The following is a 27,190-nucleotide window of genomic DNA, read 5'->3' as shown; positions in this document are numbered from 1 at the left end:
AAACGCAGTGTCAGCAATAAAATTAACTTACCAAAATATTTAGAATAATCAGTTGAAAATGAGCGTATTTCTGTTCCCCATCATTCTTGGGGGGAATTCTAAATCAGGCTGCTGAGGACAGATATACTTTTCGCCAAGATCGTCATCCATTGAATTTTAGTACGGTGTCGTGCCAATGTATTTACCCTCGTCAAACATTTTACCCCCTGGGCAGAGCCAATGCGCTTCATGGATTTGCTTGATTTCCATGTTTTGGTGATGCAGTTATCTACAAGGTTTAAAAACATGGTCCATCCATAAAAATTAAAAAAAAAAAAATTCTGTCATATAACGTAACATACGTACTGAACGTAAAAAAAGGCAAGGTTGTACCGTTTTACTCGTAGGATGACCTATAACTGTTATTACTGTAATTCAAGTCCTGTATGGAGTTTCTCCAGTTTAATCAACGTCGATGTCCAAAATATATAACTGTGGTTCTTTTCTGGCTTCATTTAATTGTTTAAGTCGACATAACATAATTTTTACAATTAGCCTCTTTGGTGGGGAAAATTGAAACCCCGCTCATCATTTTGGCAGTTCGTGGTCCCCATTTTCAATCCTTGGTTCTTGCTCAGTAGTTGTTGTCGCTTTTGAAAGCTTAGGTTTGAAAAAAAAATACGTATATCCATCTTGCCTCTTCGGTCCTGGTTTTGGCTAAGCAAAGCAAATGACCGTCTAAGTGTTACACACATTATCACTTCGAAAAATAATTTTGTGAGGATGTGCGCCCAGTGCAGTTGAAGAAGTGATGCATACACAGCGAGTCCATTTCTCTAATCCAATAGTTTATTTTGGCTGCGTCTTGCAACTTAAATGCTCTTTATCCAAATAAAACTAACAAACCAAAAGACTCAAAAAAGTATTCACAACGGAAGAAGGAAAACGAGTAAATTCCTTTCAAGCACAATGCACTAAGCCACGGTCAAAAACTGTTTTGCCCTCTTAACTACCTACTCCTGTGTCTTGATTAGCTGTCATTTTAAGAGTACCGGGGCTGACTGCAGGTCAGTGGAAAGAAACGTTTGACAGCCCCTAGTGGCGAGAAGTAAAATAACAATAACACAAATTGGGAATATGGCTCATACGAATTTTGACGCATTATAAAAATATCTTTTTTTTGTTCATTTCATTTTTGTTTTATTGCTTCAAAACGTTTTTTATACAATTTTTACTGGAAAACTCTTAATTTTAAAATCATATACAGTCGATCAGTCAGTCAGATCGATTATCATCTATAAAAGTTTTAAGGCAAAAAAACCCCCCCAAAATATATGACATGAACTACGGCTGCAGCTATCGATTATTTTAGTAGTCGATTAATCTATCAACTAGTTATTCCGAATAATCGAGTAATCAAATTAGGAAAATTTAATCCGTTGCAGAATAAATTTTAGGAGATGTAAAACAAAGGCCTGCTCAGATTGCACTTTCAAAAGAGCATTAAATGCAAATACAAAATAAAATTCTGGAGTTTTTCTTCAAATTATGCAGAATTGCACTTTCATTTAAAAATAAATTTAAAAAACCTGAGCTTAGCCTCAAACGGTATAAAAATAAATAAATGAGGATCTAAGTACAACCAGAGAACAATTGGCTAACTGGCATGGCAAAAGTCCGCTAGCTTAAATGCTATAAAATGCTAACTTTTTTATAGTGCTCTTAACAAATTATTTACACACATATTCCAACAAAAAACGGCTAAATATACTTCTAAACTAAACAATGAATGTATGAACAAACATATTAGCTCAAACAAAAACACACCTTATGTTAGTCTTAACAGGGAGCAGCTGGATTCAGCCATGTTAAATGAGTTATGTCATATCCACTTGCCACTAGAGTTCAGAGTATCAACCAAAATCAATAAAACTAAATGCAAACACTTTCAAAACAAACCATTACAACGTCAGTAATTAAATGAATCCTTGAAGCAGCAAAATTTCATTCAAAGCTTTTTTCTGGTCGAATTACTTTAATCGATTAATCGTTGCAGCACTAAAATTGAACATGAATCCTACAAAGTATTTCATAATGGGGTCAAAATTACTTTTCGGACTGATCACGTGACTAGCACTTTAAAGACCCTAACCATACTAACCAAGCATATAAATTGTAGGTAAAATTAATGTTTTGCACCACCTCCCACAAAAGTCAAACTCCACCTATGATAAAACACACACAAAAAAATGAGGAAATTAAATAGGATATTAAAAGATGAATTGATTTTTAGTATTTTAAAACGGGGAGTAACTTTTCAGTAACAATTGTGTAGTCGCAAAATTTATATTTTACAGGTATATTGAAAACATCTGTTTATAAAAACAATCACTTTTGCTGTCAAAGGCTGGATTTACAGTACGTAACATGATTCAAAAATCTAAATAAATATACAACAACTGGATTTAAATAGGCTCAGATTGAACTCGGGCCAAAAATAAATACAGCTGTACATCTTAACTACAGCGAAAGTATAAATCGATAAATAAGGTCGAAATATGCTGAATTAGAGGCATGTCTATCATTAAATAAGCAAAATACAGTAAATACTCATGGCAGCCAATGGAGGTTGCCCTCATTTAAATCAATAGAAGAGAAAGAGTCAGCCAAAGCCAACTAAACTATATAACTTATAATTTATGTTTAACTATATGGCATAATTGTTTGACATTGCATGGTTTTGACACTCGCAGAGTTATGTGCAACTTGGGAATCTGCATAAGTGTTCTCAGTGCAAAGAAAAAAACTTTAAGCAAAAAGCAATAAATTGTAATGGCGACTTGTAGTGTAAATCCAGTCTGAAGAACAACATGACTTTAGTTGAGGTAAAAATTATATCCTAAAAATAATGATTTCATCTCTAACTCAAAAACAGTCTAATATGTGTTACATTTTAGTTAAAAAATAATGAATGGGACTTGTGGGCCATGGAATGAGTTTTGTACTTTTTGATTATCCCTGCAGATGAAAAAATGTTTAGCAAATGTGTGCAATCCACAGAAAGTGTGTGTGAGTGTCGAGAGGACTTTGAAGGGTTGACGCAAGAGCGGCAACGGTGGGGGAATCAAGTGGGATGCTCTTGGGAAAATGGTAGTGTACTCACTGTAGGGGACGCACTCGTACTGGATCTCCAAGTACTTGTAAGTCCCGGGGCACGGGTCGGGGAAGACGTCGGACCCGGCCACCACCACGCACTGAGTGCGGTTGTTACACCTGCAAGAGAGAAGAATCTCATTTTCATGTGCCACATGATTGTTATGACTGTAAAAAGCATAGAAATGTAGCTTTTTCTGATAGGATTGTTTCAGGACTTGTGCAGGGGCGGAACTTAAGGGGGGAGCTGGGGGCGAGATTTCAGCCGGGCCTCTAAGGGTTCTGTAAAGTGGGTGTGGTTTGGCAAGGGGAGGGTCAAACAGACAGGTAAGATGATGGATGGAATTGTAATTAGGGCTGCAGCTATCGATTATTTTAGTAGTCTATTAATCTCTCAACTATAGTAGTTAGTTTGAATAATCGAGTAATTGGATTAGGAACATTTCAAGCCTTTCAGAATACATTTTAGGAAATGTAGAAAAAAAAAAAGGCTTGCTAAGATTGCACTTTCAAAAGAGCATTAAATGCAAATACAAAAACTTTCATTTGAAAAAATAATTAAATAAAATATTCATTTAAAAAAAATTAAATATCTGAGCTTAGCCTAAACAAGTATAAAAAAAAATAAATGAGAATTTAAGTACAACAACAGAACAATTGGCTAACTTGCATAGCAAAAGTCTGCTGGCTTAAATGTTACAAAATGCTAACATTTTTTTTTACAATGCTCTTTACAAATTATTCCAACTCATATTCCCACAAAAACGGCTAAATATACCAAGAAACTTAATAACAAATGCATAAAAAAAGCATATTAGCTCAAACAAAAAGTTAGCTTATGTTAGTCTTAACAGGGAGCAGCTGGATTCAGCCATGTTAAATGAGTTATGTCATATTCACTGTTGCCACTGAAGGGCAGTGTATCCACTCAAATCAATAAAACTAAATGCAAACACTTTTAAAACAAACCATTACAACGCCACTCTAATTAAACGAATGCTCGAAGCAGCAAATGTTGATTTGAAACAGTGTTGTTTTTGGCAGTTAATGTTCGTCTTTCATCTTTTGGATGATAATACTTATCAGTCTTAGTCATATATTAGTCATTTCAAAATTTGTCTTCATCTAGTTGTTGTTAACGAACACTCAGACTAATTTCGTCTGTAAAATTTGAAAATTTCACTCCAAAAAACAGGGATTCCAATTACCATTGACAGACGAGCACATACTGTAGGATGTACGAATCTATTGCGTGATAATATACACTTTGCAAGAAAACAGTAAGCTACATTATTTTCAATTAGTTATACCCGCCTGGACGCCAAGAATTGTATGTTAAAAAAAAAAAAAAAAGTTGACTGAGAGTTTAGGAGGACACTCGCCGTAGCAATAGCCTAATGCTAACGCGAACACTGAAGCGGGATGCTTTGCTAAAGAGTCTTTATTGCTCAAGTGCTGTGTCCAGCTATGTAACTCTCGTGCATGCTCTCTGTGAACTCTCGTGCACTCACTCGAGCCGGAACGCGCGCAGCTCTTTATAATGTCTGTCACGTGACTGTGACGCAGCCGGTAACGCGCTCGGCCAAACAGACAAGTACAGTGGGTGAATTGTGTCCAACTAAGGGTCACCACACAGGTCCCCCCAGAATTCACCCACACAGGACGCCAGGCGCAACCCGAATCAACAGTACAGAACGGAAGGGTTGCGCGGCCGGGGCGTCAGTGGAGAACGACCGAACGGACAGTCAGGCGGCCGTCCAGGATGCCAGATGCGGGACGCCCAAGCAGAACAGTCTGGAGGACGCCCAGGATGCCAGGCGGCGGGCGACGGAACGCGACGATCAGGCGGCCGTCCAGAACGCCAGATGCGGGACGTCCGAGCAGAACGGTCTGGAGGACGCCCAGGACGAGGAGCACGCCGTGCAGCACCGCGCAGGCGAGGCCGGAGAAGCGGACGCCGAGAGAGGCGGCACGCGTCGCTGAGCAGCGGTCGAGACTTGCAACAAGCAGCACCACCCAGTCGAGGCTGCAGACGAGGGCGACGGGTGCGGCGGTCGGAATCGGCCGTTCGAGGCCGGAGACGACGGCGACCGGAGCGGCGGTCGGAGTCGCCCGGTCGTGGACAAGGGCGACAGGCGAGACGAACCAGGCCGACCGGTCGTAGCAGGAGCGGGGGAAACGCCAAAACCGGAGCGACGACATCGTTGTCCAAAGGCGGAGGACGAGGAGAGACGTCGGGGGCGGCGTTCGCTGGCGCTGGCCGATATGCAACCTCGGAGACTACCGGAGGCGCCGGCACAGCAGCAAGGCTAGCGGCGATGGCCAGCGGCGTAGGCTGATGACTGACCTCGGAGACTCCCGGAGGCGTTGGAGTGAGGTCAGAGGCGGCGGCGTCCAGTGGCGCCAGTAGAGGGGCGACCTCTGAGACTTCCAGAGGCGCAGGTGCTGGAGCGGCGTCGTTAGGAAGGCCAGAAGCAGGCGCAGCAATGACGTCGTGAGGCGAAGTGTCGCCGAGAAAACCAGGGCCGGACGGGACGCCGTCGAGGGGACCAGGGCCGGACGGGACGCCGTCGAGGGGACCAGGGCCGGACGGGGCGTCGTCGAGAAGGCCGCAGGCGGACGGGGCGTCGTCGAGTAGGCCGCAGGCGGACGGGGCGTCGTCGAGTAGGCCCGAGGCGGGCGCACCGTCGTTGAGTAGGCCGCAGGCCGGCGCAAGGGCGCCGCAGCCGGGAAAGCCAGGGACGGGCGCACAGTCATCGAGTAGGCCGCAGGCGGGCGCACCGTCGTCGAGTAGGCCGCAGGCGGGCGCAACGGCGCCGCAGCCGGGAAAGCCAGGGACGGGCGCAGCGGCGTCGACGGAGAGCGGCGACGGAGCCGAGGCGAGCGAGAGCGGGGCCGGAGGCGAGACAGCAACTTCGGCGTCGGGAAGAGCCAGAGCGGAAGCGCGCGGCGGTGGCGCGGGTACCGGGACAGCAGTACGGCTGCGATGAACCGGGGCGGAAGTGCCGCCATCTATGGCGGGTACCACGGGCAGTAAGGTTCGCGAGGCGGGCACCTTGGGCGCCTCTGAAGTCGATTTGTACGACGGTTCATAAAGTCTGAGGAGGTGCGCCTTGAGCCCCGTGTACTTGCCCACCTTCGGCGGATAGACCACGAAGCGCTGTGCTCTAACCGCCGTCGAGTACCCGAGCGCGGCCACCACGTGGTAGAAGCGCATGGTGTCGTCTGAAACACCACGGAGGACGAACTGCTCCTCCGCGTTAGCGAACCACGCGGCCGCAGAAGACTCGGAAAACATCGCTAGCTCGAGAAAGCTAGAATCCGCCATTGCTCAAAAGAGTCAAAAGTGTTCGAAAATGCCTCTGAGACTTCAGCGAGGCTGTCGGGGTCACCAGTGAAGCGGGATGCTTTGCTAAAGAGTCTTTATTGCTCAAGTGCTGTGTCCAGCTATGTAACTCTCGTGCATGCTCTCTGTGAACTCTCGTGCACTCACTCGAGCCGGAACGCGCGCAGCTCTTTATAATGTCTGTCACGTGACTGTGACGCAGCCGGTAACGCGCTCGGCCAAACAGACAAGTACAGTGGGTGAATTGTGTCCAACTAAGGGTCACCACAACACTATGCTAATGCTCTGAGTGACTTTTAGCACTCAGCACAGACCTTTAAAGGCTAAAACAATATTGCATATTCTCTCTTGCCAGGATAAAAAGACAAATCTTACCGTGTGTGTCTCAAAACAAGCTATGGGAAGACTGGAGAGGACACTAGACTAGTGGTGACACAACCAAGCAGGCTAACTACACATAAAATGTCACACATTGTGAAAATGCGACGAAAACTATGGCGCGTTTCACTTGAGCAAACGTGACGTGTTGCTTGCGGTACATCATTGGACAGCGCAGACACTTGGCAAGAGCACATTTGTAGATTCATTTTCAAAAAAAGTTCAGTTCTATCTTCAGAAAAGAGAAATAAGGTGAAAGTGGATGATTTTCCACAGCACACCAGACACTATGCCACAGCGGCGTAGTTGAAAAATACCGCCCTGGAGGCCCGGGTGCGGCCGCTTCGCCAGAACCCTCCCCCCAAGCTCCGCCCCTGGCGACACGCCAAATAAACTAATGTTTCCAACCTGGCACCGGGCCTCGAGTTTGACACCCGCGGTCTAAAAAGATGGAAGGAACACAATGGGAGGAAGTAATTTCACACTAGACTAGATCATGTGACAGCTCCCCCCCCCCCCCGAAGGGAGGAAGGAGAAGCGTGACGTAAGAGCCTGCCTCTCGTGGGCCATCGTGAGTAGGAGCAATTAGAGGTGAGAGAACATAGAAGGACGACGGCAAACACTACTCGCCGCGTGCGGACTGGGGGAGGGTGGAAAGCGTTCGTATGCGCGCAGCACCTCCGCCTAAGCACACGCCCACTTGCCTTCTCACGAAAGGCACACATGTTTAAGCATTTCTCCCATGTTGTCTCTTAAACCTCTGGTGCATTCACACCATCTCGCCGTCATGTTTGGTACTCTTTTCTCCTTTCTTTGCCCCCTCGTTTCTCTCCTCCGAGCTCTTGCCTTCACAAACCCTTAAGTCCCGCGCCTCTATTACATGCGTGATGGATAGCAGGGTGAGGGCTCGCATTGATCCGAGCCTAGCTAAGAGGAAGCGGATACTAAGCGCAAATACAGAGAGCAACTGGGAGAAGTCCTTCTAAGGTACTTGAAAAAAAATAGGATGAAAATGAGTGTACATATTTATAGTAGGGTTGTTCCGATAATGTTTTTTTGCTCCCGATCCGAGCTCGGATCGTTTTAGTTTGAGTATCTGCCGATCCCTATATTTCCCGATCCTATTTCTTTTTTTGCTCCCGATTCAATTCCAATCATTCCCGATAATTTTTCCCGATCATATACATTTTGGCAATGCATTGAGAAAAAAAAGAATAAAACTAGGATGAATATATACATTCAACATACAGTACATAAGTACTGTATTAGTTTATTATGACAATAAATCCTCAAGATGGCATTTACATTATTAACATTCTTTCTGTGAGAGGGATCCACGGATAGAAAGACTTGTGACTTTGTATATTGTGACTAAATATTGCCATCTAGTGTATTTGTTGAGCATATTGTGACTAAATATTGCCATCTAATGTATTTGTTGAGCTTTCAGTAAATTATACTGTAGCCGTGCCACCAATTGATATATCGTCTCTGCATTGGGAAATAACATAAGGTCATAAGAAAAAGATCAATTGCTACCTTGCTTGCCCACATTGCTTCCCATGATATTTCTAATCGTAGGGAGAGGGATTGTAAGGCTTTAGCCAATTAAAAAAAGGCTCCAAAGGCTGCCAAAATTCACTCTACTCATTTTACGCTGCCTTTTATCTCTCTAAATAGGTAAAACGGCGTCATTACAGATTGAGCGTGACAATGCGTGAGTGGGTCGTGCAGTGCATGCATCAATTGCGTTAAATATTTTAATGTCATACATTTTTTTAAAAATTAATTACCGCCGTTATCAGGATAAATTTGATAACCCTACCTTAAGCCTAAAGTAAAGACTCTGGATGAGTGTAACATATTATGTCTGTAACGTTAAATACAATTAGAAAACGATTTAATTAAAAAATATATATATATTAAAAAAAGGCATGGCCGATATTTTTTTGCCGATTCCGATACTTTGAAAATGACGTGATTGGACCCGATCGATCGGCATCACATCTCTAATTTATAGTAATACACAGTGCATCGTTGTTGTTCTTTGTTTTGATAGTTGACTAATCACGGCTCATTTTTGCGATGAGTCGAATGATCAATTAGCTGAAAATATTCATTGAAACTTAAAAAAGTTGGATTGTGATTATTACGTAACTACAGTGTATCACAAAAGTGAGTAGACTCATTGCATTTCTGCAGATATTTAAGTACTGTATTGGCCCGAATACAAGACGTTTTTTGTAGAGCTGAAACGAATACTCGAGCAACTCGAGTAACTCGAGTTTAAAAACTGATCCGAGTAATTTTTTTCACCTCGAGGAATCGTTTAATTTTGCCAGCTCTAAGCATCACGTTTTGCCCGGACTACTTTTAATGCGGGACAACGCGCTGACGTCACGTGAGTAGAGTTAGAAGCAATAAAAATAAAATAAATTTTTTTTTTTAAAAAAATAAAAAAAACTTACCCCAGCCGACAGCCACTACAAACTACGCCGTTACCGACGTTGCTAAAAACTACGCCCGCATGATGCTAGTTTTGTAGCAGGTAGTGTCCGATGCGTCTCATAGATATCGCATGCATTTAAGACTAGATGCTAAATGACAGACTCGGCCATGTCTGGGCAGCGTTAGTAAACAGCTGCCATCTTCAAGCAGTAGACTTCTCATCGCTAATAAATATAACATTATTGTCACTCGCTCACGTAACGTTAGCCTTTCGGAGGGCTAGGTTTCTATTGATTATGACCACTGTCGAAGCGTGGCTAAGGTGTTTTACATACAGGCTTTATTTAATCTGTAAAAACACAGCACTGTAGAGTGATGAGGGTGTAAAATTAAAACATAATAAAGCTAACTGTCAGTTTTAGCTCAGTAGTCATTACTGAGTAAATGTGCTCCAATACAGCAGGTATCATACATTTATTTTGAACACTGGAAAAACTCAAAATCCTACCAGTACTTACAGTTTAGACTAACTTAAAACTTAACTAAAACTTAAAAATAGCTTGACACAAATGGAAATTAAATTGATACATGTGAGAAAAACACGTAGCTTTCAAGTGATGTGTGTTATCAAGTGTAATTACATTTTTAGGTAAGAAATTTGTTTTTTTTTTAATAAGATCTAGAGGGTTTTTGAGTGAAAGCAGTGAATTTTTTTTTTCTAGTCACATCTTAGCTGCAATTGTTGGCTGTTTTCAACAATGTACATCGAAAATAAAGACATTGTGATTGACTGAAAATGGTTCAATATTGGATTAAATGTCTTCTTTTCTCGTGTATATTTATAATTGCTCTTTACCTAAAAAAAAAAAAAAAAATGTTTTATCTGATTACTCGATTAATTGATAACATTTTCAGTCGATTACTTGATTACTAAAATATTCAATAGCTGAAGCCTTAGTAGGGCTGGGCGATACGGCCTTAAGTACGTATCACGATAAATTGAGCAGATTTACCTCGATAACGATAAATGACGATATATTCGCCCGAGCAGACTTTTATATAATTTGAAAATTTGAATCAATGCATGGAATACAAATTAACCGTTTCTCGTTAAATTTATTTAACCAGCTTTCAATTTAACAATTGCACATGCAGTCTAAACATTAAGTATTAAAAAAAAATCTTGTAAACAATAAGAATTCTAGTGTGAACATTTATAACAGCTTGTATGACTTGAAAAATGTACAACATTATAAAAATCAATATGACGACTGTGCAAACATGTCATTCTAACACAAATGACTTGCAGCTTTAACAGTACACTTCAGACAACTTATTGGTAATGGCTGCTGTGACATAATTATTCAACACAAGTGTTTACGTCAAGGTTTCAGTTTTTTTTTTTTTTTCCCCCGAAACATTTTTTAAAACATGCACCCCCCACACAGACACAACCAGATTAAAGCTGTATTGCTCTGATGCCAATGAAACATTTAAGGTTTTATGATGGCAGAATAAAGCAAACACATACAGAAAAATAGCTGTGGCCATTAAACTGTCATATTATATATATAGGCTTCACTGTTGGATTATACTTTACGCTGAGTGCTTTACCATCATGAAAGCTTTCAGAGAAATCACACAGAGATGCTAAATAACGCGACATGATGATTGCTACATGAAGTCCGTGCCCAGTCCTCTCATTAATTTCAGCCGTTTCGACAAGGTTAGAGCCGCTGTCCGACTCTTTCACGTTCATTTGTAGCCGCTGTTAGCTGCTAGCGTTAGCCTGTGGCTTGGCTACCAGAAGAAAACACTGAAAGCATCCTCTCCTAATATCGTGAGAACCAGGGAGGACAGCGGGTAAAAGCCCGTCTCGAACCCGCCAAGAGTTTATTTAATGTCGGGTGCAAGTTTGGCGAAGCTAACTTAAGCCCGACTCCATCCCGTTTGCTTGTAGCGTTAGCCGCTAGCGTTAGCCTACCGGGCTTCTGTTTGATTGGCTTCCTGAAAACCACGTGACTCCATACGTAAGCACATTGTCTGCTTTCTTAAAGGGGAATGAACATAGCTGAACAACACAGCGTCAAAGCGGGATAAAAAGACTATATTTTCTTGTTTTATTAAATTACCGAATTTACCGACATGGTCAAAATTACGTCGGTCATCGTGAAGAATTTTGGTGACGGTAAATTTTCAGTTTACCGCCCTGCTCTAAGCCCTAGTTTTTTGCATTGAAATATGATTGAAAAAGAGGGTGTCGTCTTATATTCGCGGTCTAGACATTATACCCATTCACGGCGCTAGATGGCGCCAGAAATCATTGAAGCGATGTTCTGTCATGACAGATCTCAGCTCACTTTTTAGTTTAACCAGTTTGCATTATTTTACTGCAAAATTTTTCCTTATTCAGATTTGTTTCAAGACTACAGTTACAGTTAGACTTGACTTTGATGGTTAATGCACTTATTGCAATTTTGTTGTTTTATCACATTAGATTGGTTTATTTACATTTCAAAAACCAGAAGCCATTCATTTACGAATGTGATTGCACTTTAGTTTACATATTTAAATGTTCAGATATTAAGATTTGAATGAGGCAAAATAACATGTTTTTGCTCTCAAAATATATTGTTATAATCATTTGTTTCGGATGTACTGTAATTATTTTCTGTAAAAAATTAACTTGGTGTTCAAACTTGAGTCTTGAAAAAGAGAGGGTCGTCTTATATTCCGGCCAATACGGTATTTAAATGAGTGGCCTATAAATGGTTAAGAGCCTCAAAATGGACAACTTGCAAAATATTTGGGGCAACAATATTTCTAAACGATTAACAGACCATCAAAATAGTTGTTGATTAATATGCTAATTGCTAATTTGTTGAGGAATCGTGGCAGCTCCAATTTTGGTTGGTTGTAGTTAAGACTTAAACCATTGCTATTGTCATTTTCTCAACCGGATGTATGTGTGTGCCACAGTGCAGAAAACGGACCTTTGCGACATGATCTTGACAGCGTCGGGCAGGTAGCACTGCACGTTCTCCATCTGGAAGGGGTCTGCGTCGCAGATCTTGTCATCTGTGCGTCCATAATTGGCTGTCTCGATCATGATGACGTCGCTCCCCGGGCAGCGCAGCTCGATGGGGTAGCCTTCGCACGCCAGCTCTCGCCGCATCAAGCCAAAGGGCATCATCGACCGGCTCAGCGCTGGGAGGAGGAAGATGGCGAGAGTAAAAAATAAAAATATTGATTCATCGACAGACCTTGATTCCCTTAAAGGAGACGCTTTACTACCAGGCTACGTTGTAAATATGAAGCGAGGTGTCAGCCCAGGTTCTTGTCCTCACATAAGCGAGCGACTAAAATTATTGGAAGTGAAAATGGATGTACATGCAGAGAAGACTTTTATGATTTCCATTAGGTGGAACCTATCACAGCTGGACTACATGGAAAAAAGTACAGCAATAAATGAGATTCAAAGACAGAACTGTGAGGCTGTTTGCTAACCATTTCTCCACTCTACTAACTGATTAATAATTGCAACTGACTAGAAAATAAAGTATTTCATTTTAATTTATTTTAACTTTATCGAGCAAATCTCAGAACTGTGACGCATACATGCTCAAAAATTTTTACCACACCCCAACCAGCATTTATTGCATTCAAACAGCCCTGCATTTTAAAAATATTTCCATTTCATAATGATTTTCATGGAAATTCATACTCACTGCATTAAGTGAACATCATGAGTTTAGAAATGTACATTAGTCAAAGTCTTACACGACCAAAACTATAACTGCAAGCAGACAACATACATGCAAATAGCAAAATACTGAATGTGTACTTGCTGACAGGGTGGACATCTTTGGCTAATAATAACATTTTTATGAGCACACTTGTAAAAATAATTCAGTTAGCGAGCTGATTGTGTTTAGAAAATATAATTGATGTATATACATTCCTGTTTCACTGTGACATGAACAAGACTGTTAGTTATGTCGCGTAAAACTGTAACGTATTTAAAGTTTTTAATAGCAAATCGCTTACACGTAATTCCACAAACTAGCTCAAAATTAAACATTTCTTATTCCTAAAGGGGCAGTTACAAAAGAATGACAGGGTGGACTTCATTATAGGGACATGTGCAAATTATACAGCAAGATTAGAAAATAGAATACAAATCAAATTCGCCAATATAATTATGCCTTTACGCAAGTGGTTATTTTTAGTCATAAAAAATAAAATAAATAAATAAATAAATAAATTCATTCAGTAAAGACCTGGTGTCCACAAACATGGACATCACATTAATTATACACACATTGTTTGTTAATATATATACAGTATATATATATATAATGTATATATACACACATATATACATACACATTTATACACATATACATACATAGACTTAATAATGATATTGACGGGTCAGATTCAACCTTCACTCCGCCATGCCTTCAAGTACGGGACCATCCTACAATCCGCTTCAGTTATCAGCAGTTGGTCGCAGCAACACATGCAGCGATCCAACGCCAAATTTATGTTGAAAATGTACGAAAGCTGTACCACATACAAACAGAGTGATTTGTTGGAGGATTCAAGGTAATTATTATACTTTTCATTTTTTTTCACAATAATTTTCAACGTAAAAAGCACTTTGTTGTAAGGCCGCCGCCATATTGTCTAACGGACGAGCATCATTCTTCGACATATTTACGTAAACTAAATGCTAACTGCATGTTTGTTTGTTTTTTTGCTTTTAAACAAGAATTGAGACAGTTTCACGTCCATATCTAGAAAGAATTCAGGGATTTAAGCATTTATTCACAAGAATTTTCACCAGAAAAGCTCTGTTTACATATGGCAGCCGCCACATTGATTTACAGACTAGCATCGTGCTTTGAAATATTTACGTGAGATAATTGCTAAGTGCACATTTTTGTTGTTGTTGCTTTTAACCAAGAATCAAGATTGTTTTACGTCCATATTTATAAAGAATCCAGGGATTTACACATTTATTCCGAAGAATTTTCACCGGAAAAGCTCTGTTTACATATGGCAGCCGCCACATTGACTAACAGACTAGCATTGTACTTCGAAATATTTACGTAAAATAAATGCTAACTGCACTTTTTTTTCTTCTTTGCTTTAAACCAAGAATCAAGACTGTTTTATGTCAATGTCTATAAATAATTCAGGGGTACACGCATTTATTCACAAGAATTTTCACCTCGTAAAGCTCTGTTTACATATGGCTGCCGCCACATTGACTGACAGACTAGCATCATTCTTCAAAATATTTACGTAAAATAAATGCAAACTAGATGTCGTCCCGATCCGATATTTGGACGCCGATATGGGCAAAAAAATGCGCATCGGTATCAGAACTGCCAACACGGAAAAATTCCGATCCAGACTTCCATCCAGTTTTTTTTTTACGGTCCGGTCCGGGTTTTCCAGCGCGCCGATTTACATAATCTATTCCAGTTTTTGCTCCAGTATCCCAAAAATCCGATCCGCATTTTACGGCACACCTTCAACACACTACATTTACATTACCGTCTCCCAATTTACCGAGAGACTTAATCGGTAAATATGTCAGCTGTGTGGGATCATTTCACCTTAAAGTGCTTGTGACACGAAAAAGCATGTTTATTTCATAATACACGCGGTATTTTATGCTCCTGAATGATATGGACCGCTTGGATGTGTGTGGAAGCGATCGCTATATTTATTTAGTTTTTTTAATCCCGCGCCAGGAAAATGAGTGACTTCCGGCTTCGGTCTCGCATTGAGGAGGAGGGCGCTGTGACGTGTACGGTAGAAGACGTCCTCTTCACGCTACAGTGTACTGTTGTGTATGAGGACGAAGGATTCAGTTGATTTTGCGGATTAATACTTTTATTTTTTGCATCACGCCAGCCAAACGGCTGCAGAAAAATCATTCTGTATGCGGGCGAGGCGTATGCGCCTTTTTGGAGTTTCAAAAGGTTCCCATTCACCGTGGATATTTACTGTGGGACCATTGGACTTACAAGGAAGTGAGTAAACATCTTGTTTTGTATTATGTCAAATACGAATACAGTGATTACAAAGTAAACACTATAAAATTCCTTTAAATAAAGGACTACTTACGTTTGATCATTGATAGGCATGTAAAAAGCTATCCTCACGCTCATTAGCAGTTAGCTGTTAGCACGTTAGCTACACAACAATTCCAGCCACCCTCCTCCAGGGAACGAACTGTAAATTGCTCTCCGCCGGGCGGTTTGCCGATCCGCAAAGAAACTCGACAACCGGGTCGTCATGTCAAATAATCCAGGCTAGTTATGTGTGATTTTCCACTTCGAAGACTTTGAAACATCCCTCGGTTCGGGTTAGCATGTCGGCTAGCTGTCACTCCTTCTGGTCTGTTTACATTCTCCGAAGCCGGGGAAGGGAAATGACATATGTCCGATTTAGGTGTCATAAAATATCGTTCGGCAGGTGTGACAGTAAAGGTAAAGTCGACTGTTTTGACCTTTATGGAGTAATTTTGCCATGTCGTCTTGAATAAATGGATTTTTATTATTTTATATTCCATTTAGCACAAGTTATTTGTCATGACCATGCCATTTATTTAGCAATTGGGGAAAGTACTTGGGTAAAAAGAATATCCTGTAAAAATATTGAAGTAAAGAGACAGAAACAATGACATTTTGCCGCTCTCTTCGTCGCGTTTTCCTCATTGTGAATAGTTCCCCCTCGACGGGCTGACTGGTCCTTCTCAAGCCATTTATATAGCTATTGGGGAAAATACTTGGATAAAAAGAATATCCTGTAAAAGTATTGGGAGTAGAGAGACTGAAACAATGACATTTTGCAGCTCTCTTCGTCTCGTTTTCCTCGTTCTGAACAATTCCCCCTCAATGGGCTGAATAGTAAAACCGATGAGCCTAGTCTACCGCTGACGTCATCCACCTGTTGGGGACGCTAAAGCCCTATAATTGTAGGCGTGGCTAACCGGCAGATTAAAAGACTAATTTCTCGTCGTCTGCGCTTTGCTAAATTGTTGTATATGGTCGAATCGTCTCAAAATATGATTCTAATTCACATAATAATGCCATTTAAGACTTTTTTTCTGGTGTCGTATGCTCTTTAAAGGAGCACAAAGACGAAGAGGCAGAGTGCAACATATGCCACAATAAAGTCAAGCGTGGTGGTAAAGCTGTAAGACGTTTTAATACAACCAACCTATTCAAACATTTAGCGAAATACCACCACAAACAATATAAGAAGTATGTTAAGAAAACCGAAGACAAAAAGAAAGGTCCTAAGCAACTAACACTGGCAGAAACTTTTGCTATGCGTGACAAACTGGCACTTGACAGTCCCAAAGCCAAGGGAATAACAAGAGTCATTGCCGAAGAATTCATTCTGGATGACGAGCCTTTATCTCTCGTGAGTAAAGACGCACCATCCAACACTGAGAACCACGGTACAACATGCCCAGCCGTCATTACATCCTTGAGCGATTCGGCCGTGGAAGATTCGAGAACGATTCACAAACATCCAAATTCCGATTATTGAAATATGTCAAGTAAAGCGGAACTAATACACAGCGCTGTCTTCGGGACGCAATGAGAAACGGACCGCATTGCGTCCCGAGAGTAAACATGCGTGTCATAGACCCGGGTAATGCCAATGCTCAACTCACGGCTTCAGCTCAACTCATGCCGCTGGATAAAAAACACAAGAATACCTGACTGCTGCTGACAGCCGCTACAAACTACGTCAACATCGTTTTACTGTAGATAATAGATATCATATGTATATAGAACTAGATGCAAAATGACAGACTCGACGGCGTTAGCAACACTGAAGTATTGAAAACTAGTTGCGTTAGTAAACAGCCGCCATCTTAAAGCAGGAGACTTCCCTAGTAAGTAGGCTGTTGCGAACCTTCCAAGCGAACCTAATTAACTTTTTATCTAAAATACTCCTAAATCGGAAAAATCATGACTTGAATCTATCTTCAAAACAGTTTTAAAACTTTCACATGGCGAAAGTAGACAGAGGGGAAATTATGGAATAACGGGAGCAATTTTAACAACTTTAACAGTTGATTCGCAAAATTTAATGAATTGAATGTAGTTTAAAGCTGCTGATATGGAACGGGGACTTGAGTATTTTATTTACTGTTTTAAAATGTTAACTTGATATTGAAATAGTCGTTTATTCAAACCTGAGAGGCTTTTTATACAATTTTTGTAACTAATGCACGAAACATTAAAAGCATCTAATAGCTTGGGGGATTTGTGGGATTTTCCACTGAGGTTGTTTGTGTGTTTTGCTTTTTTAAGACAGTTTACAATATTATTAGCACGTTTTACTGACTGACTATGCCATTTCTGTCTGTTATTTATACTGTTTTGTGTTTGTCACTAAATAAACAGGTCAGTTTCTTGTTACCAACTGTTGTGTGTTATTCAAACTCACCTAATTCAGCTGGCTAGTTGTTATCAAGAATACTAAAACCTTTTTCAACATGAGTCTGACAACTAAGTAAGGAGGCTAAATAACTTTAAACTTCAACACATGCTCAGATAGGTCGGTATCGGATCGGAAGTGCAAAACAATATCGGTATCGGATCGGAAGTGCAAAAACCTGGATCGTGACATCCTTAATGCTAACTGCACGTTGTTTTTATTTATTATTATTTTTTGTGCTTTTAACCAAGAATCGAGACTGTTTTGCATCCATATCTATAAAGAACTCAGGGATTTAAGCATTTATTCACAAGAATTTTCAACGAAAAATGTTCCACTCGGTCAGCTTTGACGGCCACGCCAACAATCCAGGCCCCCTATAAATCGGCCCTGCGCCCCCTCAATATCATTATGAAGTTTATGATACATATATACACATACTATACTACATATAGAGCATATATACATATATACAGTATATTAGTTACAAATTTCTTTTCAAGGTAGTGAGAAATTAATTGTTGTATCCTCCAAAAATCATTGCACGTAGGCATTTCATTCTTTGTTCAGTATTTGAACTGTGATCTGCAGATAAGTATCAGGGTGGGGTCAAAGTTCAAGGTTAAAATTAAGGTATGTGTGAAGCTAATAATAGCCTTGGATTTCTGTGTTGAATTTTCCCTGTGGATAACTTCGTTAAATTTAGAATATGGCTTAGGTAGGGGCTTAATATTTTCAGATTTTAGGTCAAATAGGAGCAAGGTCAAGGGGTCAGTAGGCATTCTAGTTAAGGTTAGTGTCGGGGTAAGGGCCTAATTAATGCTTTAGGCTTAGACGAGGTTGACTTTTTAGTTAAAGTTCGTGTAGGGGTAAGGGGCTAATGGTTTAAGGCTAGGTGAGGTAGGGTTTTTAGTTAAGAGTAGGGTTAGGCATGAATGAACCATTATTTTATATTTACACATTTCTTTATAAATAAATATATTCATGAATTAAATAACATGTTACTAGAAACAAAATGGCAGCCACTCCACTCAAAATGGATTGGACGTCTAGCGCCGTCAATGGCAATAAATGAGTTAAATGAGTGCCCGACAAACAGTTTGAGGACATAACTGGATTTTCTTCATTTGAATTTTATTGAATTTCTGTTCAACCATGAATTAATGGATAGCTTTTCAAGGCTTAGTTATCTACAGTAGTATAGTGACACTTTTTTTGCTCTAGTTGTGCTAACACAACAGACCGCATATTGCCACGCAGGATGCTTGCGAGACAAACTGTGAGCGTGTCAAATGTTAACAAACTCCTACACTCAGGGCTCACTACGGGGGGGCTCCGTCCTTCGGCAGAAGATACTAAATATGAAAGTGTCAATCTATACTTTTGTCTCTGGTGTGTGTGTGTGTGTTAGCTTGCTGCTGTTTGACATGCATGGTGGTCAGCAAGCAAGAGAGGGGCTTCTGTTTGGAGTCAGCAGGGACCAGGGGCGCGCGGGGTTAATCGGCGAGCCAGTCCGAGAGGCATGAACGAGGGCAGCCGAGAGGTGCTTTGAGAGTTAGTTGTTGTCTTTCCAGCGCTCGCTTCTTCGCCAGACCTTGACAATGCCTCTCGGTTGGGGGGAAAAAACGGACAGAATTGGGCTGGATTGACACGGTCCACTGTAAGATTTTTGCTCACGATGGCGAAATGAGTAGAATCCAAGTGAAATTCAGTGTCATCCAAATGTAGTCAAAAATCTCATATATGATACTGCATGTGCCGATATTAGTGCAATGTGAATCTGCAGATCAGTCAATGCCAGCTTGACCGCAGTTAAAATGAATCGTTTCGTGATTTCGCCAAGTTGAAAGCATTTACATTGAAAAATGTAAATAAAAGTCAGCATTTCCAGTAAGTGCTCGCTTGACATGGGGATAGACATTTCATCAACGTTGTTACTATTTTAACCAATCAGATAAGAGTAGCCCAAATTGCCCGCCCTTCCTGTGACATCATTTGTACACAAAATCACATGCATCTGTGCTTATTACAGTAAGTTAATTATTTTGGATATGCGTGAGTATACTTGTCATAACAAATGTTTGCTGGGTTTCAACTAGAGGTGGGAATCTTTGGGCACCTAACGATTCGATTCCGATTCGATTATAAATCGATTATTGATGCACCACAAACCCCCCATCTCCCCCCCGCTTTTAATTTTTTATACACCAGTTCCAAAATTGTTAAAAAATCCTCTCAGGCTAAACAAACTACTATTTTAGTATCAAGTTAACCGTTAAAAACAGTAAATAAAATACTCAAGTCCCCATTCTGTAATGGCAACTTTAAACTACATTCAATTAATTTAATGTTGTGAATCAACTGTTCAAGTTGTTAAAATTGTTCCTATATTCCATAATTTCCCTTCTGTCTACTTTCGACGTGAAAGTTTTAAAACTGTTTCATCATTTAAAGATAGATTCAAGTCAAGATTTTGCCGATTTTTTTTTTTTTTTAAGATAAAAAGTAATTAGGTTCGCTACAACACAGCCTTCTAGAGAAGTCTACTGCTTTAAAATGGCGCCTGTTTACTAGCGAAGGAAAGTCATTTCTCATCTAGTTCTTGGTATATGATCTAACACGGCCGTTGTCTGTCATTTCACATCTAGTTCTAGATATATGTGATATCTACCATAGCCGTATGTTGCCGTATGTTTGTAGCAACTAGCAACTGGGCGCTGTTTGGAGCGGCTGACGACCGCAGTCAGGTATTATCGTTTTTTTTTTTTAATCTAGCGGCATGAGTTCAACATGATATTTACTCTTGGTCCATTCCTCATTGCGTCCTGAAGACCGCGCTGACTGTGTTTTATTTCCGCTTTACCTGGTATAATTCAATAATCGGAATTTGGATGTTTGTGAATCGTTCTCGAATCTTCCACGGCCGAATTGCGAATAATCTAAGAAACGGAAATTTCGCACGCCTCTAGTTTTAACGTTATTATATTTTATTTTATTTTTTTGTTACTGTCGCATTTTCTCCGATATGTTAGATGATAAATAATCGATCCAAAGAAAGAAGAATTTTTTTTTTTTAAAGGGTAAATATTTAAAAAATAAAATCTCGAGCACTCCTTGATGTCTGGGATTTCTGCATCGCGACCCTTGTTATATTACCATGTTTCACCCATAAAATACCCCAAAAATCCAGCTGTGGCCATTCACAGCTGTGTCTTGACACTCGGTGATACATGCTACATGGAGTTTTTGGATCGAAACAAGGTAAGTACGCGATAATATATCGTTAAAGTCATGGCGTCTGTAACTCTACTTTCGCGTGCTCTCACCTCGAGATAGTTTTTTAAACAGCAAAACCCTCTAACCTTTTTTTTTTTTTTTTTTTTTTTTTTTAAATGCCCTCCAGTTCAAAATTTTTCTTCCCCAAGAAAATCGAGATTTTAAGCTTTCCAATGATGTATCACGGATGTGTATCAGACAATTTTGAAATTTGGCCAAATTGGGGGTCTCAGAGCCCTTCCTGTGACATCATTTGTACCCAAAATCACATGCATCTGTGCTTATTACATAAGTTAATTATTTTGGATATGCGTGAGTATAGTTGTCATCACAAATGCTTGCTGGGTTTCAACTTTATTATACTATCAGAGGTCTAAAAAAAAAATTCTCCATTTGCACAGCAACAAACATTTTTTGAGAAAATAAAGTGAAGTGATATAAAATAAATGAAAAAAACAAAACTGAACTGAGAAATCTGATCAACTATAAAAATCCACAATTTAACAATTAAAGCAACCTGTCAGGTTTGCGGGCAGGCAGGAGGCACAACAGGTGACCTCAATGGGAAATCAGAGGGACACTCTAGGAGGTAACCAACTCAAAACTTAACACAACTAGTCATCAATCAGGACAAGGGTTATAATTACAGTACATTCCCCCCAAAATATTGCTGTTCAGCATGAGATTATCTTTTTTCTTTGGGGGTCCTACTGTATTTTGCGTAATGCAAATTGTTCAGTTAACTCACTGAGCTTCCACAGAAAAAAATTGTGATTTCGTGAGTTCTGGACGCCCGGACGTGCAAAGTAAAAAGAGCCTTAGCGAGAGAAATCAGTACATGTCGAAGGAGCGTTTTTTTTGTTTTGTTTTTTTTCTCCTCTGGAGCCTGCCAGCTAGCCGAGCCGCTGTCCGTGGTTCTGAACTCACAAAACTTGTTGGACTAGCAGAGATTCCTCTGTGAGTGGACTGCTAAAAGTGTCAGAGCTCAGCTGCCAAAAGTGTTGCGGAGTAGCAGACGCTTATGCTTTGGGTTGATGCTTTGCATGCCATCTTAGCTCGTGTTTCATAGGGAGTGCCATTTTTTCATCCACCGACTCGAGGTATGGGTCTCAGTAGGGGTGTTTTTCTCAATGTACCACCTTCCTGACACTACGTGAATAAATAAATAATTTTTACTGAACTTGATATCTTTTTAAAGTTTTCAAAATATCTGTAATTTAGTTGAGTATTTATTTTTTGTTGTTTTTTTTTTTTTAATTTGAGTGTTTTTGATTTTACTTTTCACATTTGAAAACGACTTTCAACTCCTTTATTTACATTCCTTTCGTTATCAAACACTGCAGATGATGTCACATAGTAAAAAAAAGTTGTAGTTTAAAAAACAGATAAGTGAAGTACATGAATTAGGGAGTATTAACAATGACAATGATATCGTTGGCTACAAAAATGATTCATTAGAAAAATTATTCAAAAATAATCAGAATATGATCTATGATTAGCTGCAGTAATTCATTTTAACATTTTAGACATTTGTATATAGGAACAGGTAGTCCCCGGGCATGAACTTCATAATGATATTGACGGGTCAGATTCGACCTTCAGTGCGCCATGCTTTCAAGTAGGGGGCCATCCCACAATCTGCTCCAGTTATTTGCAGCGACACGTGCAGCAATCCAACGCCGGATTTATGTTGAAAAAGTACGAAAGCTGTATCGCATACAAACAGGAAGGATTGTCTCAGGAGTGATTGTTCGAGCATTCAAGGTAATTATTATGTTTTTTGTTTTTTAACAAAAAATTTTCACTCGAAAAGCTCTGTTTACATAAGGCGGCCACCACATCGACTAACAGATTGGCATAATTCTTAGACATATTTACATATCTACCGTATTTTTCGGACTATAAGTCGCGTTTTTTTTTTCATATTTTGGCTGGGGGTGCAACTTATACTCAGGAGCGACTTAGGTGTGAAATTATTAACACATTATGATATCATTTCACGTTATTTTGGTGTTTTGGAGTGACACTGATGGTTTGGTAAACTTGTTAGCATGTTCTTTATGCTATAGTTATCTGAATAACTTTTAACAGCTATGGCCACGTTCGCATTCTGCCTTTGGAAATGTGTGTTCAATTGTATTATTGACTTTTTTATATTGAAATGCATGCTTTTAGTTTGTGGCGCTTTCACACCCACGTGGGGGCGCACTCACACTTGTTTACGTGAAGAAGAGCGCTCACACGCCAGAAGAAGACGGACAGCTTCGTAGCTGTGAGTGAGTTGGTGAGTTAGCGAGAGAGAAACACGGCTGCGAACCTGCGTTCATTGTTTATGCTTTTAAAATATCTCTACAGAGGCAACGCCTGTGTGTATCATCTTTTCTGTTGTTGTTGTGTGTTTTTTGCTTTTAACCAAGAATTGAGAGTGTTTTACGTCCATTTTTATAAAGAATTCAGGGATTCAACCATTTATTCACAAGAATTTTCACCGGAAAAGCTCTTTACATAAGGCGGCCGTCACATTGACTAAAAGACTAGCATCGTAAGTCGACATATTTACATAAAATAAATGCTTACTGCACATTTTTTTTGCTTTTAACCAAGAATCGAGATTGTTTTACGTCCATATCTATAAAGAATTCAGGGATTTAAGCATTTATTCACAAGAATTTTCACCAGAAAAGCTCTGTTTACATATGGCAGCCGCCACATTGATTGACAGACTAGCACCGTACTTTGACATTTTAACATAAAATAAATGCTAACTGCACGTTTTTTTTTTGTTTTTTGTTTTTTTTTGCTTTTAACCATGAATCGAGATTGTTTTACGTCCACATCTGTAAAGAATTCAGGGATTTAAGCATTTATTCACAAGAATTTTCACCAGAATTGCTCTGTTTACATATGGCAGCCGCCACATTGACTAACAGACTAGCATCATACTTTGACATATTCACGTAAAATAAATGCTAACTGCACGTTTTTTTTTTCTTTTAACCATGAATCGAGACTGTTTTACGTCAATCTATAAATAATTCAGGGATTTACGCATTTATTCACAAGAATTTTCACCGAAAAAGCTCTGTTTACATATGGCGGCCGCCACATTGACTGACAGACAAGCATCATTCTTCAAAATATTTACGAAAAAAAAATGCTAACTGCATTTTTTTTTTTGTTTTTAACCAAGAATCTAGACTGTTTTGCATCCACATCTATAAAGAATTCAGGGATTTAATCATTTATTCACAAGAATTTTCAACAAAAAAAGTTCCACTCGGTCAGCTTTGACGGCCACGCCAACAATGCAGGCCCCCTATTAATCGGCACCACGCCCCCTCAATATTACTTTTTTTCAAAGGGGTGTACTCACTTTTGTTCCCAGGGGTTTAGATATTAATGGCTATATCTTGAGCGGAAAATAAACTAACTCTGTTATATAAGCTGCACACAGACAACTTTTCATTGTGTCAAAGTGTCATTTTGTCAGAGTTGTCCCATGAAAAGATATACTTAAATATCTGCAAAATGCGAGGGGTGTACTCACTTTTGTGATACACTGTACTTCTAGTTAGCTATACAGCTATACCTCTAGCTAGCTAGCTGGATAGATAAATCTATAGCTCTAGCTAGCTATCTAGATTTAAAGCTTAAATTGTCCCAAAGGGAAATTTATAACTTTAAATAGATTCCTGCCTATTTTCCTTATATTTAAGTAACGATTTGACTAAGTACTTCAACTTTTACGAGAAATAAGTACACCAACATTTACTAAAATTATCTTGCCATTCACATATTTGCCAAAGTAAATTTTTTTTTTAACATTTTTGTCACAGTTGACAGTGATTGGTGTATTCTCCATTTTAACTGGAATGGCTGGCATTGAATGATCATGTTTCATTAACGGTGATAGACGTCCAATACGTTCAGAGCCCACAGTGATGAGTTAATTTATGTAAAAAATGAACCCGTTGAAACTGTAGAAAGGTTATTGATGTGTTTTCTTAGTTTGTCTTGTAAGTAGTAATTTACTGTGTGGCCAATGCAAAAAAAGCTCATTTTTAATTTGTAAATTACAACCAATGGCAGCCAACGAGCTTTTCTTAATTTATTCGGCAATTTATTCTTAGATACATAGAGAGTCCACGTACTTATGCCACTTCTGATTGCGATGGCGCAGTGCCCATTAGGGTCAATGTTGACATCAGCCACCCCACCTCACCGCCCGGATGTGCTCTATAGCCGCGTGCTCCATGATTCCCTGCCAATTGACTTGCTCGTATTTCTAAATGCCACCCATTGATGCGACGGGGGGTGGAGTTGAGTTGTGTAACTAACTCCATCAGGGCTGAATGACTCGCGCATGCACACACAAACACCCCCACGTCCCCGCGCACACTTTGTATCTTTTCTGCCTCGCCAGCATGCAGCGCCAAATCACAAAGACCTAGATGCAAAAGCGCATACTAATTAAAGCCGCAGAGATGCAAACAGCAGGCGAGGCAAAAAATTCAAAACATACGCGAATGCAAAAAAAAATAAATAAAAAGGTGCAAACACCTCGTGACACGCGGTGGTGAAGCCCGGTTCTACTGCATGGCAGAATCACACAGCAGGATAACAAAGCCCAGTGGTGTCAGTGTGTGGCCTTGTTCTCCTAAATAGCATGCGGCGAAAGTACACCGCAGCTGGACAATGATTAGAAGCTCACACCGAGTGAGTCAATGGAAGGGCGGCAGAGCTAGGTAGGGAGGCACAGGTCAGGAACATCCACCAAACACAGCAGGAGGTAATTGTACAGTGTATGATGTACCTGCAGTGGGCAAACATTTGTGGAAGTAACAGTGTAAATGAAACCAGTTCTTATTTCACGTTAATTCATGCATACAGTACGGGTGGAAACCTCTAGGACCCCTAGGTACGATACGATTTGCGATACAAGGCTCACGATAACTATCTCACAATATGGCGATATGATGATTATGGATACAAGGGTCAGGAACTAAGCACCTGCGTCCGAGATATAAATACCTGGGTGAGCACTAACTATCTTCTACTTAATCCTGAAAAGACAGAAGTCCTTATAATAGGCCCGAAAAGTGTGAGAGACTCTTTAGCTGCCCAGATAGTCACTCTGGACAATGTAAGTATAGCCTCCAGCACCACAGTTAAAAACCTAGGAGTTTTATTCGACCCTGACTTATCGTTTAAAGCTCACATTAAACAAACCTGCAGAACGGCCTTCTTTCACTTGCGCAACATAGCCAAAATTAGAAATATTTTATCTAAAAGCGATGCAGAAAAATTAATTCACGCGTTCGTTACATCGAGATTGGATTACTGTAACTCCCTACTTGCAGCTTGTCCTAAAAGTTCCCTAAAAGTTCTTCAGCTTGTCCAAAACGCAGCAGCAAGACTTTTAACAGGAACCAATAGAAGAGAGCACATCATCCCTGTGCTCCAGGCCCTTTACTGGCTTCCAGTCGAGTTTAGAATTAAATTTAAAATCCTCCTTCTTACATTTAAGGCAAGGCAAGGCAAGGCAAATTTATTTATATAGCACAATTCAACACAAGGCAATTCAAAGTGCTTTACATCACATGAAGATCATAAAAATCACATTTAAATCAACACAATGTAAAAACCAAGACAAAAGATGGCATTTAATCACAAATAGAATAAAAATAAATACATAAAAATAAAAAAAAAATAAAAATAAAACAAAAACTACTACTACTAATAATAATTGAAATCAGCAATGGAGATAAGCACAAGAGGAATAGAAATCAGGTAGATTGAAATATATAGCCAGTTATGGATATGCAGTGCTAAACAAAAGCGTTTTTAGCCCTGATTTAAAAGAGCTAACAGTTTGAGCATACTTCAGACGTTCGGGTAACTTTTTCCAGAGGTGAGGAGCATCATAACTAAATGCTGCCTCACCCTGCTTGGTTCTTGTTCTTGGAACATGCAGAAAACCGGTTCCAGACGACCTTAGGGGTGTAGATGTCTCATAGGAATCTAACAAGTCAAGCATGTATTTTGGTCCAAGGCCATTAAGTCTTTTGTAGACGAGCAGTAGTATTTTATAGTCTAACCTTTGACTCACTGGAAGCCAGTGTAGCGATTTCAAAA

The 27,190-nt window shown here is 40.0% G+C and overlaps 1 protein-coding gene across 8 annotated transcripts in view; it reads right to left on the bottom strand.

The window, feature by feature from the left end:
* LOC130932163 (adhesion G protein-coupled receptor L1-like) overlaps positions 1-27,190 on the bottom strand; it is a 510,564-nt gene that overhangs the window by 194,984 nt on the left and 288,390 nt on the right. For all 8 annotated transcript variants that reach the window (XM_057861607.1, XM_057861610.1, XM_057861613.1 and 5 more), the window contains 2 exons: positions 12,298-12,511; positions 3,143-3,252 (listed from right to left, as the gene is read on the bottom strand). In XM_057861607.1, coding sequence (XP_057717590.1) covers positions 3,143-3,252; positions 12,298-12,511 — 324 coding nt within the window. The remainder of the gene's footprint in view (positions 1-3,142; positions 3,253-12,297; positions 12,512-27,190) is intronic.

This window comes from Corythoichthys intestinalis, chromosome 16, assembly GCF_030265065.1.
Source record: "Corythoichthys intestinalis isolate RoL2023-P3 chromosome 16, ASM3026506v1, whole genome shotgun sequence".
In the NCBI taxonomy this organism is placed as follows: domain Eukaryota; kingdom Metazoa; phylum Chordata; class Actinopteri; order Syngnathiformes; family Syngnathidae; genus Corythoichthys; species Corythoichthys intestinalis.
This window is presented reverse-complemented; position numbering and strand designations above follow the sequence as displayed.